This window comes from Mixophyes fleayi, chromosome 8, assembly GCF_038048845.1.
Source record: "Mixophyes fleayi isolate aMixFle1 chromosome 8, aMixFle1.hap1, whole genome shotgun sequence".
In the NCBI taxonomy this organism is placed as follows: Eukaryota; Metazoa; Chordata; class Amphibia; order Anura; family Limnodynastidae; genus Mixophyes; species Mixophyes fleayi.
This window is the reverse complement of record NC_134409.1, coordinates 38,223,790-38,244,041: the sequence shown is the minus strand read 5'-3', so window position 1 is coordinate 38,244,041 and position 20,252 is coordinate 38,223,790. Positions and strand designations below refer to the sequence as shown.

Sequence of the window (20,252 nt, the reverse complement as noted above, 5' to 3'; positions counted from 1 at the left end):
AAACGGTCAAAGAGGAAGGATTGCTTATTTTGCTAAAAATATAGGTTTGCAGTGCTCTTCCTGCTGAATAAATATCCTTTTCCGTGTGTCCTTGTTATGCATTTTACTGATGTCTACTTGATGGCTTTAGTCACCAAGATATTATATTGTCTATATTGCCAAGGATACAGAGTTACAACTGTAACGTTTATTCAGCAGAAAATCTCTGAAAATTATAGATTTTAAAATAAATCATAATTAAATAGTTGCACAAGAGTTTTGGCCACAATGAGATTACTTGCATAGCTGTGGAATAAACACATGTGGTGTACATTGGAAATACAGGTGGCCACAGAGATCATAGACACCAGGATAGTGCACAAAAATGGGGACTATACCATGTGTTCTCTGATGTGGTTGCCTTAGGAAAGAATGGTTCATAGAGCTCCCTACTACCAATGTGTATTGCATTTTTATCTCCCACAGTAAACATTTTCAAATGCAAAGTAGTCAAAATATACTGTCTAAATACTAATGTGTGAATGAGCCCAAACTCAGATAATAAAGTTCCATAATGGGGATTTTTTACAATAATATAGTAAGGCACACTAATTGGGGCTTCAATATTGATCAACCATTACGTTGTATTATATACAACATTCCTTTTTTTTGATACATGATGTACCTGACCACAAGCAATCATCTTGTACAACATGTGTTAAAGGTTCCCTAACACACTGCTTGATAAATTAATTATGCCAGGGAAATACCATTAAATAACCAATTTGACACATTTTATTGACAATTAAGATGTATGAAATATCTCAGTTTTGAGCCTAGATCTTTTAATAAAATTCCACAGTATCCACAGTATGATTGAAGGACAAAATGAGTTTTTAACCAGCATCATTAGTTTCAGTAATTGTGTGCAACTATTTTAAAAGTCAATAGCTGTATGGTTTAGTCATATTACTTATGAATGTCTGACATATTAAACTCTGAAATACACTACCTTATAACTAGATCCGGCATGAAAAAGCAGATTTGCCTAAATTATATGTATAAAGCCTCTCATACCTCGATAGAACATAAGATGACGTTCTCTGTAAAGTTATTAAAATATAAGTTAGAAACAAATATATATTTATAATTGTGTTGGCTACATGCTCTTTTGTAAAACTACTTGAATTTATAGTGTATTGTTTAGTGGTACTTCAAAAGAATAATTTACAAAGTGCAAAACGGCCGAGATATCTCACTCAGTAATGTTACCCACTTCGATTTGCAGAGGTGTTGGCAGAGGAGCAGAAATTTTGCACCAGCTTATAGATTGCTCGGGCTTTGGGAGAGTCCCCTGCTAAAGATTGAGTAGGCACACCAGTGCACCTAGTTTTGAAGAGCAATGCAATTTATATTTTCTAAGCAAAATTATTAAAATGAGATGAGGAAGTGGAGAGGGCACGTTTTTAGGGGTATATCTTGCTTTTCGGATAAGGGGACAGACATCTTCATTACTCAAAAACACTTAGCTTTTGCATCAGCTGAAAACTAGCAGTCTTTGGGCTTCCTCCCATACTTTTAATAGGACACTTTTTCATCTTCCACTCGTACTTTTAGTGGGAAAACAAATTTTTAGGTACGTTTTGCTCAATGTAAAAAAACAAAACAAGCTTCAAATCACGGAATAGTGCAACATGTAACTAAGTCAGTCCAAATATTCCTTCACTGTCATGATTAATTTAATACATAAATTTTGTTAAACTGAACAGCACTTTAGGAGGGGAGGTTCTAAAGTGGTAGGAGGTTGGACTTTTTAAGCAGTGTTTACACAGTTTTGCTTCTTCAGAGAGCAAAGCTTCAGGCGTGCACCTTAACCTGCACTTGGAAGGCCATGAGGGCAGCACGGTGGCTTAGTGGTTAGCACTTCTGCCTCACAGTGCTGGGGTCATGAGTTAAATTCCGACCATGGCCTTATCTATGTGGAGTTTGCATGTTCTCCCCGTGTTTGCGTGGGTTTCCTCCGGGTGCTCTGGTTTCCTCCCACAATCCCAAAAAAAAAAAACCATACTAGTAGGTTAATTGTCTGCTATCAAAAAATTGACCTTAGTCAGTCTCTCTCTCTCTCTGTGTTAGGGAATTTAGACTGTAAGCTCCAATGGGGCAGGGACTGATGTGAGTGAGTTCTCTGTACAGTGCTGCGGAATCACTGCTATATAAATAAATGGTGATGATGATATAGGTGCACCGATATATGCAGTGTGCAACCAGTGCACTACGTACATGATATCCACAGTGTGCTACTACTGTACTGGCTGATCAATCATACTGTGAATACTGTTTTAAAGCTAGATATCTATCTAAATGACATGATATATATAGGGAATATATATATATATATATATATATATATATATATATATATATATATATATATATATATATATACACACTTATTTTTTAATTGGTTGGGTTTCATTTTGCCAAATATTTTTACAGAGAAATACACAGTATATGCCAATAATCAGAAAGAGACTTTTCATATATATATCTTAGATAAAATATACATGGCTTTTTACCTGTAAATATAAATTTGTAGATATATATTATAATTAAGGTAGATTGCTAATAGTACAAATCATTTTCTCTCAAAAATATACATTTTAAAGTGTTTACAAATGTTGTAGTCCAGCCCATACTTGAACTCTTGGTATTTATCAAGAGTCCAACAAATGAGATGGAGAGTGTTCAGGGGGGAGGGAAAGGGATTTACATTGGGTGATGTTAAAATTCACAGTTATTGAAATGATAAAACACAAAAAAACAACAAATCTTATAGAGTACATTTGTCATAAAACATTTAAATATATAATCTCTCTATATAATGTAGTAAAATATAGCTATAGGAATAGTAGATACTCTTGTCTTCTTTAAAGACATTTTAAATTTTTTGTGGGGTTTTTTTTTGTAGAAAGAAGAAGCTTTTAAAATACATTCAGCTTTAGGTTTGGCAAAAGCGTTTGATTGTCCCACACACAGGTAGCTTATAAAATAAATCTTTCTACTGCCTCTTCTGGCAACAAAGGGTATTTTTTTTTCCTTTTTTCTTGAGCACAAGCTGAGATTACAATACATACAGCAGTGGTTTTTTAACAATGACCATATATGAACTAAAGGACATTTAATCAAAGTAACCACCACACATTCTCTATGGTTTCTTGAAGAAACACTTGACAACCGCTGCATTCCAGCAGCAATTCCACAGAGCCAAACTCTCCATTGTTGCCATGTTGTAAAGAAAGCTTTGGCAAACTATGACTCTCTTTTTCAAGACCCAGCATGCTATCAAAGCAAGCGGTGGGAAGAGAATGTTGGGAGTTGTAATCACCTACCCTTGTTATATAGTCATCTCTATAATCATAATTCTTACTAAAATGAAATAATGGTGAAATGTGACAGTAAATAGGAAGTTTAATTCAAAGTATCTTTCTATTCCTTCCAGTCCCATCCATGATCACCTACTGTGGAAGAAGGTGACCTGAGGCTCTCCAACTGTTGTGCAGGTACAGCTCCAAGCACATCTGACAGTCCATGCTGGCAGCTGTAGTTCCACTATAGCTGAAGAACCAGGAGTTGCCTCCCCCTGACCTACAGATATAGTATAGTAATGCGGCTGACGCCCTGTAAATGGCACAGCATAATACTATACTTGTAGTCATCCAAATGGCACAGAGAATTTTCAAAAGGAATTTTCTGTAATTGGTGTCCACAGCCACTTAACAATGAAAGCTATGCAGAAATATTTTCTTTTTTATGTGTGACAGTTCTATGCCCTTAGGGGCAATACCAAGAGTTCTAAAAAAACGTAGTTACTATGGCTAGCATGGGGACAGACATACACACTGTACCTTTAATGGGACTTGAGTTTACGGGCTTCTACAGTCTGTCCTGCAGTTTCTATTAATTTCTTATTTCTGTTCATTTTGGCAGTCCACATATAGACGTACAGTATAGATAAGAATAATTTAAAAAGTTTACATTTTGTCTATTCCCATCAGTTGGTGAGATTTCTTATAGAGCAGGATCCCATGGCTGATATTCCCCTATTCCAGGTAATGTGGATTACAGCTGTGTTAGATTATGGTGGGGTTTAATGAATCTTCCCACTAGAAGTGATGCTTGTCTTGTGAATATCTCAAAATACATATTCTATAAACGCTTCAATAAGAAATAACCAGGGATCACTATTCCACAGAAGACTTGGCGATCAGGTTGGAGACATGGTAGATTGAAAAAGAGATACTTTGAAGTGTAAAATACAGTGGATATATATGTATCTCCTAATATACCAAACCGACAACGGGCATGCTGTATGGAAAGACCACATGCCACCCATCTATATGGCAGATAGCTCAGTAAGCCCTACAAGTCCATATCTGCCTACCAACTCCTGGTCATTTATGGAATCCAGAACTTGCTCCAAACTGGAGACAGGTAACCTTCCAAGTTCTAGCTATTGACAAACTATACAATGCTCAGCCTGCCAGCCAGCAGGAGCTGTACTTCATTAACAGCTAGTGCACCGATGAGGTCCATCCTAACTCCAGACATTCCTAAATGATATGGTCAGCTTGGACATAGGGATTTAATAATATAAAATAAATTCCTATACCAGAAATGTCTCACCTAACTATATATGATATATGATTTATTCTTGCAGTGGATATTGTTTTCTTTTCCATAGTAGAATCTAATATGTGTGTTTACATTCCCTGCTAGATATATATATTAATTGTGAGCTAAATATTACATATATGATAACTTATTGCATATATGACCACTGATATTCAATTTCCTTTTCATATTTGTGGTACTATTGAACCACACTTACTGTGTAAGAAGCCTGACACATGTTACCCTAATAAAGAGCTATATGTTTATAGTGGAAGAAATAAGTACTGTGAATTTTGCATACAATCTGCAAGGAGTTAAATGGCATGTATCAAATGTTTTCCTAAAAAATATGAAAACAATGTTATTTGTGATTCTTATTTCACAAACGTTCCAGGATATTTTATATGTACATACATTCAAATGCATCCTTCCTACGGGCAAGTTTAATACCTATGATCATTTACAGTCTGTTTATTGCTAATGTGGACTGCTTTAAAATTGCTCAGCAACTTACTACAATCACCCTAAAACAATACCAGACAAAAAGTGCCCAAAATCAAATAATAACAAACAAAGATGATTTAAAAAAAACAAAAAACAAAACAAAACAAAAAAACCCAGAAAGAAACCCTTCTCTACTCTTTTGATTGATCACGACAATAAAAAGAGAAAAATTGGATTGTATTTCTCAACAACAGACACTCATTAGACAAAACCAAATCTTTGCGGTCCTGTCACTACACTAGGATTAAGACGTAATGTATTTGTGGATAGTAAAAGTGACATAGAAGTTGAAAGGCAGGTGGCGTTGGTCCGTTGCACCGAGAAGGCTGATCGGATTATATACAATACTACTAAACACAAAACACACTTCAGCTGCACGTAGCATTTGAGAAGAACAAACATTAACATTCAACAAACTGCTGCTTTATAGTGGCTAAATATTTTACACTGCATTACAGTGCTCATGGTACTCCAATCCATGTTAAAATATACATACAGTGTATGTATGTATATATGTATATAGTTTCGCTATAAACAAAACCATGGCACCTAAATGCAGGTTAAATGGGATGTAAGCAGCATTTTTAAAAACTGGCACACATTTCACATTGACAGCCAAGGAAACCCATTTTGCAGGATTGCACGCTGCATAATTAGTAGTATTACCACTTTTTTTTTTTTTGGCATGACGTTCTTTGGACTGACCCAAAGACTGCATTCATCCAGAAATAAAAAAAAAAATCAGGCAGATTTTACACTGAGATCCCTTTTTCCTTTCAGAAAGAACTCGTACGATTCCTTCCAACCTTGGAGAGTTAATGTCAACAGTGACTTTGAACCTCTGCCCCTGGAGCTGATCTTCAGTCTTCCTGTGCCATTGCTCGGGTTAAGCATTGCTGTTGCTGGAACAGGGCGTGCTTTGTGTACTGCCAATGCTGTGAGCCGCACTGCTGTTTTCCGACGCTGGTGGGGATGTGGGGACTTGCTGTCTTCCTGCTGTATCACCTGAGATGGGGAAAAAAATACATATTTCTGATTAGTCTTCCCCTGCTGTTCTTTAGATGAATAAATCCAAGATGAAGCCAACAACAGCCCATTTAGAACAAGTTGAGGGAGGCAAACCGCTGGGCATGTAACAGTCCCATTAAATATGTGCAAAGGAAATCTAACAAGCGAGTACCTTATTCCCATTTGTATGTGTAGTTAAATATTTGGCTGGGGTAGGATTTATCAAATATTTGCTATATTTTCTCTTCCCACAGCAAAAACTCACACCTGGTCTCTACTGCCTTTCTTCTCAGTAAGAGAGAACATGAATACTCGTTAACACAAAGGAAACAACTGTTTACTGACAAAGACAATTTGTGTCTCCCCAAATCTAAAACTACTAGATGAATAGTATTCTAAGTTCAGTCCTTATGTCTCACTTTTTCCCTTTAAATTATAACCTGTCAAACAGAGACCTCCCCACTCTTTTTGCTTAAATTGGTATCAGTATGTAACGTTTGGGGTTTGCTTACAAGTCATACAGTGCTAGGTAAAATGTTATCACTTTATAAATACTGAATGATGATATAATGTATTCACAACTGCTAAAGAAGGGCCCCATTTGCTGTTATTGGAATAGGATGGAGACTTCCATTAAACAGTGGATCAATTGTCTGACAAGCAGCTTTAATCACTACAATTTGAGCATATTCCAAACTTGCTATTGAGTGGTTCTGCATACAAACATTCAAGGCATAGTACAGTACTTCCCTTTATCCAACTTGGATATGAAATGACAAATATTTATTTACAAATGCTGCCCATTAAATGGTTATTTCAGTTTTACTTTAATATGTATATGATGTATTGCATTGCATATTAGACTGTTGATATGCTGTTTATTTTGTTTACTTTTAAGTTTTTTTTATATTGTATCGAATCGTGTGTTTTCATTTATTTAAATAAAAATACATCATTTAACTGAGCAATTTTATCGTCAGTGACTAACATTCTTTTTTTGGGTGATTTCAAGAAAAATAAGATGTTCTTTGTTCAAAAGTTACATCTCCAAATTTCCTTGATAATATGACCACAAGTACATTGTTCTACTGAGGGTTAGGCTTGGACGGTAACATTATCTTGGTAGAGAAAGAAACATTTTATCAACCACTCATAACAAAATGCAGAGAAATTTGATTCCTAGTAATGTAAGCCCGTATGCTTTACTGAACATTAAAAAGTTAATAAACAAAGACACAAAAAGAAAACGGGGTCAATTTTCCTTATATAATAACCGTTATACTAGAGTAGAGAAAAAACCCTTTACTATGCTGCTAACTGGAAATACTAGAAACAGCAAACCCCAAAACCACAGTTTCTAAGGGAGTATACAGTGTTACGCAGACACATGTGCTTTGCATTAAGTACTGTATGTACTTGCAAACAGAATTCCAAGTCAAACTTATGATGCTGTAAATGTCTTAAACCCCTTCAACAGAGAAGTGTAAGGACTTGTATGTATGTCTTTTTAGAAACACTCCAGTTTTCCTGTGACACTGAGTTCATGTTATAGAGCCATACAGTGACAGTGCTATGATAAGAGGCCTCCTCTGCTGGTGTTTATGAGAGCCTCTTGAAGTGCTGGAAGACATTTGGATAACTAATAACAATCCAGAGCCCTTCTCCATTAGACATTAGTCAGTGGTGGAATGACCGACAGTGCACTGCTCAAAGATAAACTACAGCGGAGGACACAGTATTACCAGCTAAATGCAGGAACTTGTGCAAGTTTCATTCCCCTTTTTAAAGCCCCTGAAACATCTGGGCCAAGAAAGCAGAATGTAAAACTGCTTTGTGTTTTGCAGGAAGGTCCTATTACACTATTGCTGTCACCCATTATATAATCCTGACTATAACTATAATATGCTAGATAATAATATTATAGTAATAGTAGTAATAATAGTAAACAGACTGCAGTTACTTTTTAATGCTTTTACCAACTTTCTGTTTACACTTATTTTGAAAACAACGATAATGATAACAATGTTATTTAAAAAAACAATGCAGCAACTTATCGCAACAAGACACTAACTGGCTTTAGAAGATATCGGCCAAGTTAGACAATGCAAGCAGATGTATAACTGATTACTATGGATCAATGTATATCTGTGCTGCTGTATTTTTTTATTTTAGTATATAATCTGCTTTGCAAGGGTAATAATAATATGGCACTTAGTGGCACAGTTCTAATTGTGCCTCTAAATAGTATTTAAATTTACATATACAATTCATATTAGTGGAACTGAAATATTTAACGTTAAACCCTCTCCCACCCAAATAGATGAACAGCACCAGTATGATGCATCTGATCCCTGACTTTCAGGAGAACGTTGCTCTCATGTGATCTGTTGGGGTTAATTGAGAACCAGAGCTCAGACTAGAAGGACTTAACAGTTTGCACAAAGTGTTTCAATGGAAACAAACCCCAATTATTTCCGACACCACACCCTCAGCCGCAGTAAATACAATCTCTGGGTTTTCTTGAACTCCAAATATATATTACATGAATGTGCGTGCCCACATGATTTCTGTTTTGAGTACCCAATTGTAAAGTTAAAGGGTAAATGTGTAGGCATTATGTTTGCAGCAGACCATATTTTAGAATTGTGCCGCTTACTGAACTGCATCTGAGTCCTAAATTGCATGCCTATTATTTAGCACTAGAAAACTTTTTGCACTGAGCAGTCAAATCATAGGGATATCAGATTCTGGTTAGCTGGATGCTAAGATTTTGGCCTGCCTAAATCTTACTAAATATTCCTTAAGAAACCAAATATTAGAGGAATATGTTTTTTTTCTAGAAATGTCCAGTAATCTATACTGGTTGTAAAATCTTCAATGCAGAGGAGATCCAAAGCATAGAAGCAGAGATCTTGGAAGCACCATGTAAATGTATTTCTACTGAACAATAACAAAAACGCTACAAAAAGTATATTAACATTACAATAAATAATATCTCACAATAATGTTACATTATAAAGAAACACATGGTAATAAAAATATTTTCTGCTAATTGAGCCCTGTTTATACATAACAATCTGCCATCATGCTCAATATCACTGAAATTGTGCTCTTTAAAAACATATTTCCACAAACTATTATATCCTTCTCCATGATGAGCATGTCCCTTATATGGTCTGTAAATAAGCTAGATGTAACACTATGTACTTTAATAATCAACACTTTGGCACACAGTGGATGTTCCTCCCCGTACAGGAAGTCTCAAAGTTTGTTTTTCTACCCTTCTGCCAAATTCAGTTTGTTGCCATGTCTGTTTATTTTAATCGACTTTCATAAAAGTTTCTGGGTAATGTCAGACTTCTGGAAAACGTCAATTAAGTATTAGGAACTGGCACATTGCGCCAATATGTACAATAAAGATAATATTTCATTCAAAGATTTAGCAGCACTCTGGTCCAAAATTTTGATATTTGTCAAGTTTAATATGTGTATGGCTTAAATCTAACATTACATAAAACTGGTTTCACTGAGCAGCATAACACCATGGGTGGTAGACAATAATAATGTCAGACAATTCTAAATGGCTGGGTAAACCGGGAGCCAAGTGGTCTTCATCGGACATCAAATCCAATCTTTTTAATTGTTTAAACTATCATTAAGAAAGTATTTTTCTTCAGTTTTTGTTATTTTATAGAAAACAGAAGTTAAATAGTAGCAGGACTGGCAATCCTCAGCAAAATGTTCTGAGTGTCAATAAAAATAAAGACAATCTTTCACCTGCAAGTAAGTAAGAAGAAAATAACTATGTCCTACCGATACTACAATAATACACATAGTAGTATCACACCGGTGATTTTGCAATAGTGTATAGCTGTGACCTATCCATGGCGTATCTTAACATCTATATGCAGTCACAGATTTTAAAGCAACATAGTAATGTGTCATTACTAATAAGCTGCTAGCCATTAATGACCTTTTATAAACTTTTTTGTAAAACAATATTTGAAAAGGGTTGGCAGGCCCTGCATAACAGCCAAAGTTATACTGCATTGTCATGTGATTGTGCAACATTCTAAGTAAATAAACCCAACAGTCTTACAGCCCTTCCAAGAATGTTTTGTGGGCCCATGTGTTAACACTCCCCCTTCCATATTCAACTTCAGTTTATTGAACTAGTGTATAACATCCAGCTAAGATATGCCCAGAGCACCATACAGTTGTGGACTACCGGACTATACACATATAGTAACACTACCATGTGTTCATGATTATTTTCACATGCATGTATTAAGCCACCAACAGTTCGAATTCACACCTACCTAGTATTCTATTTTTAATACACATATTTAATGTATGTAGTTATCCCCATGAAAACTTGTCAGTTTCAACTAGTAATGTGTTGTAATCAATATTGTAGTTAAGTTATTTACTAGCAAAAATATTATAAAGAAAGCTAACAAAGTTAGCTAGTTAGTCGCAGAATTGTGTTTAACATGTGTTAACACTTTGATTTTGCTAATGAATGCAAAAAATGCACATCTAGACTCAACAATAACAATGGAAATCTGAAATGCACATGTTCTAACCATGAATTAAGACATTTCTTGTAAGTTGCCTCAACGCCCCCACATGCAGTCTTGTTTCTACATTAAACTCCCCCTGGAAGTGGTCAATGACCTGCTGAAAGCACAATCTATAGGTCAGTGCCCTGCCTTTCAATTACCGATCACAATGTAGAACTGCCTTTTCACAACATACATTTTGCATATTTTTTGAACTTTGTAAAGCACACGCCTTGTGATATGAAGTATAATCAGTTTCTAGTTTTATCTTCCCTTGATGCCTTTGGTACATGTTCTCAACTGACTTTTGGTCCAGTTTGTGATAACCATCTATTAAGCAGAGTGGTGAAGAATTGCACCCAGCAATCAATCTATAGGTAATCTATAGGTAACAATGACATGTATTACCCCATAGGGTTATAAAAGGTACTGCATCTCATCAATGGCTTTTAGAAAGAAAGGCTATAAATTGATGTCCCTCGGCCAACCCACATATGGAGGAATGTCTAGGATATCTCCAGCAAGCACCTATATAGCACCTCTGACACGTACTTCTAAATGCAAATACAGATAAAGGTTACATTTTCTAATTGAGACTTTTAGTCAACTAATACAGAAGTGGAAGTTGCTCAATCAATTTATAGGCTCATAGCAGGTGCTTGAAAGGGTGGGGCTATCCGGAAAGGAACAAACACAGAGAAAAATCTCCCCAGCACACTGCTATAGCCAGCAAAGGAGCTGCCATTTCTACTTGTACATAAAAATGCAAAAGTCTCAGCTGCACACATTTGCAAATGTATGTTTATCCACCCGCCACTCCACTGCGCTTTTGCTAATAGGGTGGTCTTAACTCTAAACAGTGAGAGAGTCCCATATATTTGGGCCATTTTCTCTGTGTTTGTTACTTTTAGTGAACTGTCAACATTTAGGGCAAGATTTACTAAACTGCGGGTTTGGAAAAGTGGAGATTCAGATTCTAGCTTTCATTTATTTAGTGCATTATACAAAATGACAGGTAGAATCTGATTGGTTGCTATAGACAACATCTCCACTTTTTCAAACCCACAGTTTAGTAAATATACCCCTTAGAGCCTATCATATACTAAATATACTAAAAATGTATGATTGAAAATGACAAAGTTTAAGTAGCAGATATGTTATACCATAAGTACATAACAGCCTCCAATATTTATTTATCGGATTTATTTGTTTTACTGTTTTAGAATAGAAAGCAAAATAATACTATTCCCCATGTCACATTCCCCAGTGAGCCACAGAGGCCCCATTAGTCTTGGGTCCAAGTAGATTATTCTAGATACTTGTGCTAAATACCATTATATAGGTGATTTAAAAACTATATTAATGAATACTGATGGTAATTTGTGAACTATACTTACAATCCGATAGCTCCTTATTGCCGTAAAAAGTAATGTCATATAAATGCGCAAAGTAGACATTCTGTGGTCTCAAGTGCTGAGTAAATATGATGCATTGGCCTATCGTCAGCCAAAGCATCTCACAGCGCTGTCCTACAATCTATGCAGGGCTTAATCGTTACACATGGAGGACTTCTTTGTTTTCCACGCTAAAGTACTGAGCAAACATGACCTTTTACTGCTTGCCGATTTTAAAATATCCATTGGCAATGCAAACCAAAGTACATTAGGTCATTTGTTTTGTTATCTGACGGACCTTAAGCTACTTGGCCACAGTCCATATGTTGATCTTTCTTTTAGGGGATATCATTGAATTCATTTGCACTTCAGACACTATGAAATGCCTTACATTTACACCGAAGGTCATAGTGAGCGTCTGGATAACAAAGATGAAATAAAGTATTGAAATGTGCTATGTTCCCATTGGGAGTCTAGCTGACATTATCTCTTTTAACATCCGTAGGGAGCCCATCAACGACACTACTCATCGGGCTGGCTGGAAGTCTAGTCACTCGGCCAAACTTTGAAGATCCAGAGGTACAGATGTAGTCCCGTCATTGCAATGTGACTCTGTGAAAATGTTGTTGATTCATCTGTAAGTAAGTTGACCTTACTTAGTATTTGGTACTTGACCATCGCTTTTGCATGGGGGGCTAAAATGAACGGTTCTGGTAGCACATGTCACTAGGTTGAGAATAAGTCATTTGTTTATTTGGCAGTAGGATAAAATATATTATTCCCTGTGCTTTTGAGTGATATGGCCAATGACCTAATTCAGCATTGGCTTGGTTGGAGGGGGAATGGCAAGAACAGTCCACTAACTGTAGCTTTTGATTTAATTTGTAAAGAATGTCTGCATCATTTAAATATAAAAAAATATGTATGAGGGGTAGTTAATTGTCTGTTAATAACAACTTAAAAAGCAATAAAGCCTTTGCTGCATTATTCTGATGATGTTTCAGTTATACACCAGAACGTGAATGCATTGTATATTTACAATGTATGTTTCCATGCCAAAACAAATGGACTAACGAGAGAAAAAATAAATACATTTCTAAATAATATTATATTGGGCGGACAATTTTTATGATTGTGCCGGTCGGAAACTGTAATCATTATCACTGAGCGGGTTCATATCTACAGTGTGTGAATGAGTCATGCCAAAGAGCATCTCTGCATGAACAAAAGAAACACCGCCCATCAGAAAGTTCCGACACAATCCACTGGTGATTCATTTTCCTTTAGCAATTCATTTTCCATCAGCTACTTCTCATGTCTCCAAGAAAATAAGATAGCATTATCTTAAAAATAGTTTTTGATCGTATTAACAGATCACACCCATCTGTAATAACATAAAATGCTCTTCTTTGGCAGGAGTGCACAGACTTTTGTGACATGTGATCTACTTTTTGTACAGTCTGTGCATGTTTCTTCTACCAACTCATTTATTGGGCCTAAGCCCTCAAATCAGGAAGGTGCAGACATATTGGACCCCGAGGTCCTTGCATCACACCAACTAAAATCTCCTGCACATGCTCCTGCCATTGTCTTATCCACTAAATAGTTCATCATCCTCAAACAAATATTGCCTACGGATAACTAGAGGAAGCCATATATACATAGAAATAGCTCTCGTTGCAAATGGCATATTGCAGATATATGTCCACCCCAAATTGCAAACCATATATTGCTGTGCAGAGACTCACCTAACTACTAGCTACCCATTGCACAGAGACCCCAACTGTCAGCACCTGGGGAATGAATCATTAAGGATCTTAACTTGAGAAACTTCTTATTTCAGTCTCCTGGACAATACCATGTTACAATGCAAGGGGTGCAAATAAGTATTATGTTTTGCACATAAGTTAAATACTGACTGTTTTTTCATGTAGCACACAAATATCAACTTTAAATTTCAGTGTACAAATAAGCTATCAAGTATTTGTGTGCTACATGAAAAAACAGTCGGTATTTTACTTATGTGCAAAACATAACACTAATTTGCACCCCTTGCATTGTAACATGGTTTTGTCCAGGAGACTGACATAAGAAGTTTCTCAAGTTAAGATCCTTAATGAATCAGGCCCCTAGTGTACAGATACCCCAACTAATGCAAGCCAATTTGATGCACAAAGACCCCAACCCACCATCTGCTGCACAGATATCCCACAACCACCCCTGCAACTTACTATGCAATCTCCTGGTGCCTCCACATGTTCTTTTTATCCTTTTGGGATCATTCAGGATTGAGCCAGCACTTATTGGTCCTAAGTGACCCCAGGAACGGTGTGAAGGCACTGGGAGATAGTTCCACTCTTGGGGTGATATAGGCCTATGTGCACTTAATGTACTGGGTGGACAAACTAATGGAGCAAAGCAGAAAGTGATCACTGTGCATCATTTCATCCAGGCATTTCATCATTTACTGTAACACAAATGCTCTGCCAACCGTCTGACCATAAACAGATGGTATTTAGCATGCCCACCCAAAGCCTAATCAGCCGAATTAGGAAGTGTCCATTGCCAAAAAGTCCTACCCAGGGAGGAATAACCAGATGTCCACATAAACACATAAGTCTAGCAATGTGCTGGCACAACATTACAAAATGACAACAGGCAATTATAAAGTGCAACATTTGGACGGCTTCAGAATTAATAAGTAATTCTACACTGAGTAATAAATCAAGTGGATTGCATCATTATAGTCAGGATACCATGGGAGATGTTAAGAAATTCTCAAGGGTATAAAACTAATGCGTCCAAAAAAAGTCACATCCCATGGAAGGCGAAAAACAAGTTTACATCTTATAACTGTCATTGTTCCTTCAGAACAACACTGAAAACTGTTACTTGCGTCATTGTTTTCACAATTTGTTTCTGGACATCGAACTAGGTTTATCATTTCAATATGGAAAATCTGAGCTAAAAGTCTATGTAAAAAAACCCTCTTTGTTTACTTTCCTTCTTCTGCACTAACATTTTGTATTATTGCTTAGAATAGTGTAAGCTCAGCGAGACAATTTGGCAGAACTCGATTTCTCCCATCCATCCAGACAGAAGTAGGGAAGATGAGTATATTGATTAAAACCATATTTCAAATAAGATGTTATGACTTAATAGCACATGACTAAGGCACTGCAGTGAAATATGCCCAAATAACATCATAGGTACATGAACTTTAAAGTTAATTCTTGTGTTCCTTTTATTTTCTTATTACTCAATGGTTTTTAACCCCTACGCCAGGCTTGGGCAATCTATGGTTCTCCAGGTGTTTGAAGGCTATAGCTCAGTGTTGGCTAACCTGTGACACTCCAGGTGTTGTAAAACTACAAGTCCCAGCATACCCTTACAGCAATAAGCTGCTATATATTGGCAAAGCATGCTGGGACTTGTAGTTTCACAACACCTGGAGTGTCACAGGTTAGCCAACACTGCTATAGCTGGTAATGTGTACTCAGGGCCTGAAAATCACCAATGTATTGTAATTCAAGAACTGCTCTAATTAAATTAAGTGCTCTGAAGAAAACTGAGGAAATCAAATGTTTGTTTTACTAAAGTGTGATTGTGGAATGATATTGCATTTCAAAGCCAGCAATCAAAAAAGAAAGATTGAGGCTATTGGGGTCTATGTAAGAACACATAAGCAAAAGTGCATTGTTACAATGTTGGATATTTTTACTCATAGCTCTGCTCCCTGTGCAATGGTACAGAGGCAGTCCCTTTCCTCTGAGTCTTATTGATAACTGAATGGTACAGAGGCAGTTACTTTCCTTTGAGTCTTATTGATAACTGAATGGTACATAGGCAGTCCCTTTCCTTTGAGTCTTATTGATAACTGAATGGTACAGAGGCAGTCCCTTTCCTTTGAGTCTTATTGATAACTGAATGGTACAGAGGCAGTCCCTTTCCTCTGAGTCTTATTGATAACTGAATGGTACAGAGGCAGTCCCTTTCCTCTGAGTCTTATTGATAACTGAATGGTAGAGGCAGTCCCTTTCCTCTGAGTCTTATTGATAACTGAATGGTACAGAGGCAGTCCCTTTCCTCTGAGTCTTATTGATAACTGAATGGTACAGAAGCAGTCCCTTTCCTCTGAGTCTTATTGATAACTGAATGGTACAGAGGCAGTCCCTTTCCTTTGAGTCTTATTGATAACTGAATTGTACAGAAGCAGTCCCTTTCCTCTGAGTCTTATTGATAACTGAATGGTACAGAGGCAGTCCCTTTCCTTTGAGTCTTATTGATAACTGAATGGTACATAGGCAGTCCCTTTCCTCTGAGTCTTATTGATAACCGAATGGTACAGAGGCAGTCCCTTTCTTCTGAGTCTTATTGATAATTGAAGGGTACAGAAGCAGTCCCTTACCTCTGAGTCTTATTGATAACTGAATGGTAGAGGCAGTCCCTTTCTTCTGAGTCTTATTGATAACTGAAAGGTACAGAAGCAGTCCCTTTCCTCTGAGTCTTATTGATAACTGAATCGTACAGAGGCAGTCCCTTTCCTTTGAGTCTTATTGATAACTGAATGGTACAGAAGCAGTCCCTTTCCTCTGAGTCTTATTGATAACTGAAAGGTACAGAAGCAGTCCCTTTCCTCTGAGTCTTATTGATAACCGAGTCTTGCTTGCTACTTCTCAAGAAGGATTTCTAAGCTGCAGGTTTTTCTGCCTGGAGGTATAGGGATCTTGGGCCTGATTCATTAAGGAAAGTTAAGTAAAAAAATAAGTAAGTAGTCTCCTGGACAAAACCATGTTACAATGCAAGGGGTGCAAATTAGTTTTCTATTTTGCACATAAGTTAAATACTGTCTGTTCTTTCATGTAGCACACAAATATCAATTTTAAGGGGGGTATTCAATTGTTAGCGAGACGGGTGAAAATCCCGCGCTCGAAAAAATATTACCGTTAATACGGTAATTTGCGCGTAAATACCGTTAATACGGTAATTTACTCGCTGGATTTTCAGCTTTTTATGATGCCTTTTTTAGCCAAGTGAGCTGCAGTTCGCTATGGTAATCACTCAATAAGTAATAATATGACAGTTTTTCGTTATTACTAAAATGAATATTACAGACGCACATTGCAGGAAAAACGCAGTACAGTACATAAGCATCGAAGAGTTAAGAATAAAAAGGAAACCACTAAATACTGGATATTTCCTTTCAGAAACAGATGGCTACAAGTTATCTGAAACATTTTGTATTGACCATATGTTCATATGGTAACAAATGATCTGCAGGGATTAGCATTCCCATTTTTGTTTCTGGTTGGTACAGCAACACATCGTTTGGTTGGCAACTTACTATTAACATTTTGGCCCATACTGTAATATACTTAACTATTCTATGCTGCCCTCCATTACCCTCATTAATAACCTGTAACTGGGAACCAGAATGGACTTCTACATTCACTGTGTCCATTACTTATGCAATCCTAATGTTTTCCTAAGAAGGGGGAAACTTGAGAGTACACAGCCCAGGATCACTAAAATCCTATTACTGTAGTGTTTGCAAAAGTTTCAATTATTTCTGTGAGCACAGATGTGATTCCAGTTTAGATGATGGCAGAGGTGATGCAAAGGTTCACTTAAGCTGAGAACATTTCCAGATCTTGTTGTTTGGCTTTCATTCTTATTCATCTCTTCTCAAAACTCCCTACGGTGACATGTTCTATGAACTCCCATTGCTGCTCACAGAACCGGGGCCATGGGTTCTATTCTTACCAGGATACTACATGTGTGGAGGTTGTATGCTATTTACATGGGTTTCCTCCAGATGCTCCAGTTTCTTCCCACAGTCCATATAAAACCCATATTGACAGAAATGTTAGTGCGTGTGTTTGTGTCATAGAGAATTTAGACTGAAAGCTCCACTGGTGCAAGGACTGATGTGAATAATGAATCATTCTCTGTACATGGCTGTGTAATATGTTGGTGCTATATAAATAAAGGTCAATATATTTATTAAAAAGACATTGCCTCTTTACCATGTGTGGCTTAGCATTGAGCATGGTAGGTCTGTGCCAATAGTTCTTTCCATGCACAGTTTATATGCCAAACTTTTGTTTACCTGCAAAGAAAACGTAAGGTAAATGTCAAATGTAATTGGCTGATGTGAGGTTTACCTGACTGAGTTTAACTGAGAAGTGATGATTTGTGCAGGATAGTGGCAGTGTATACTGCTCTGTGTCAACATCAAACGATGTTCTTTGTTAAAGAAGTGTGGCTAGTGGATGGGGGGGCTTATTGTGCTATATATCATACTTGCCTACTTTTGAAGGCAGCTGTCCGGAAGGGGGTCCGTTGAGGGGGCGTGGTGTTAGGCTCTGTCTCCTTTCAATTTTAGCCAATCACAGCAGGGGGCGGGGCAACAATGGCACATTTAGCCCCGCCCCCACCATCTTCAACAACGGCGACAGCTGGATCCGGGATTTTTGCCTGCTGTCTCGGGAGCCCGGGAGAACTCAAAAAATTCGGGAGTCTCCCGGACATTCCGGGAGAGTAGGCAACTATGCTATATATGGTGTGCTAATATGCTCCAATGTTATTAATCCAACTATGTTCTCTACCATATATCATTCCAACACAACCCCTTCTTCCTCTCATCCTTGTTTATACCACCCTCCAACCTGCTTTCCTTTTTTTACACAAATATCTTACATCCATCAAGTTCAACACTGTGTTTTACATACCCCAGTGTTCAGGAAAGCTGTAGCGCACCATAGGCCTGAGACATTAAGGAGAGCAAAGCATAAAAAAGGAGTAGCTTTGCACCTGGGCAAAACCATGTTGCACTGGAGGGGGAGGTAAATTTAAAATGTGGGGACAGATTTATAGTAAGAGTAGGGCATGTCCTAGATCAATGTCAAATTTCAGTGTAAAAATAGAGTTATGAAGTATTTGTGTGCTACATGAAAAAACAGCCATCATTTAAGTTATGTGCAATATAATGAACTAATTTGCATTGTAACATCGTTTGTCCAGGAGCAAACTTACTCCTTTTTTTGCTTTGCTCTCCTTAATGACTCTAAAGGCCCTATATGTACATACTACTGTATACTATATTCATTGTGTCATTCACTCTTACACTAAACAAACAATGCAGTTAAGTTGTCAAAAAGCATGCAGCAGCCTGAGATTATACCAGGACAGGTTATTTTTTCGCCTCTGATGCTACATCATATGTGAAAGCATTTGACAAAAAAAGCTGGCAGCATTACCAGCCTCCAATGACCGAAACTACAAAGTTATGTCATTTCTTTCAGCTTCCAAGTTCTCCTTTCCTGAAGAATTTGTGAAAAACAGCTTTAGACTCTAGAATTTCCACCTCGCATATTCCAGTGATATCATAAACCACAAATGTACGGCTTCGCCGTTGTTTCTTGTGTGGGGCTCGGAGCGGTTTGAGGGAAAACAAAGTAAAAGCGATTTGCTACGGGTGATTGCCAGGACTGTCATTCTGTTTGATATGGTTATTCTGTGCTATTCCTTATGGCGTAATAAAGAAGCATAATATAATGAGTCACTCTAACAAAATCATCAGGACATGTTCATGAATACTTAATCCCTAGTAGTTGGTAATAACTTGTTAAAGTATATTTCTACTTTTTTTTATAATATTTTTAAAAAGTGGTCCTACTGCTCTACTCCACCCCTCACCTCTATCTGAATTGTTTGGGTCTTTCACTGGGGTCTACCCCATTCTTCTGCTGGTTAGGGACCCTAAAATTGTGTGTGTATGGCTGTTCTGTGATTATGCTGCAGCAAACTGCGGTACAGGCTCATGCAGCCTCAGGGGCGGATCCAGAAGTTAATTGTACCGGGGGCGATTTAGGGGGGGGGGGGATTTAGCCCCGCCCCCTTTTGACACCTAAGGCTGCTGACGGCTGCACACTATGTGCCGATCCGTTCAGCAGAGAGAGTTAAGGAGAGAGTCCTGCCCGGCTGCTCTGATTGTGTCAATCGCCCCCCCCTGCTAGGGGGGGCGATCGCCCCCCCCCCCCCCTGGATCTGCCACTGTGCAGCCTGCATTGCTATGATTATGCAGCAAGTGGCAGGGTGAGGACAGTACTCAGCTGCAGCCTAATCAAGAATC

The 20,252-nt window shown here is 37.5% G+C and overlaps 1 protein-coding gene across 3 annotated transcripts in view; it reads right to left on the bottom strand.

Moving 5' to 3' along the window:
- Positions 1-5,816: 5,816 nt before the first annotated feature.
- TGFBR3 (transforming growth factor beta receptor 3) overlaps positions 5,817-20,252 on the bottom strand; it is a 164,307-nt gene continuing 149,871 nt past the window's right edge. For all 3 annotated transcript variants that reach the window (XM_075182390.1, XM_075182393.1, XM_075182392.1), the window contains one exon: positions 5,817-6,159. In XM_075182390.1, the coding sequence (XP_075038491.1) occupies positions 6,041-6,159 (119 nt within the window). In that variant the 3' untranslated portion in view covers positions 5,817-6,040. The remainder of the gene's footprint in view (positions 6,160-20,252) is intronic.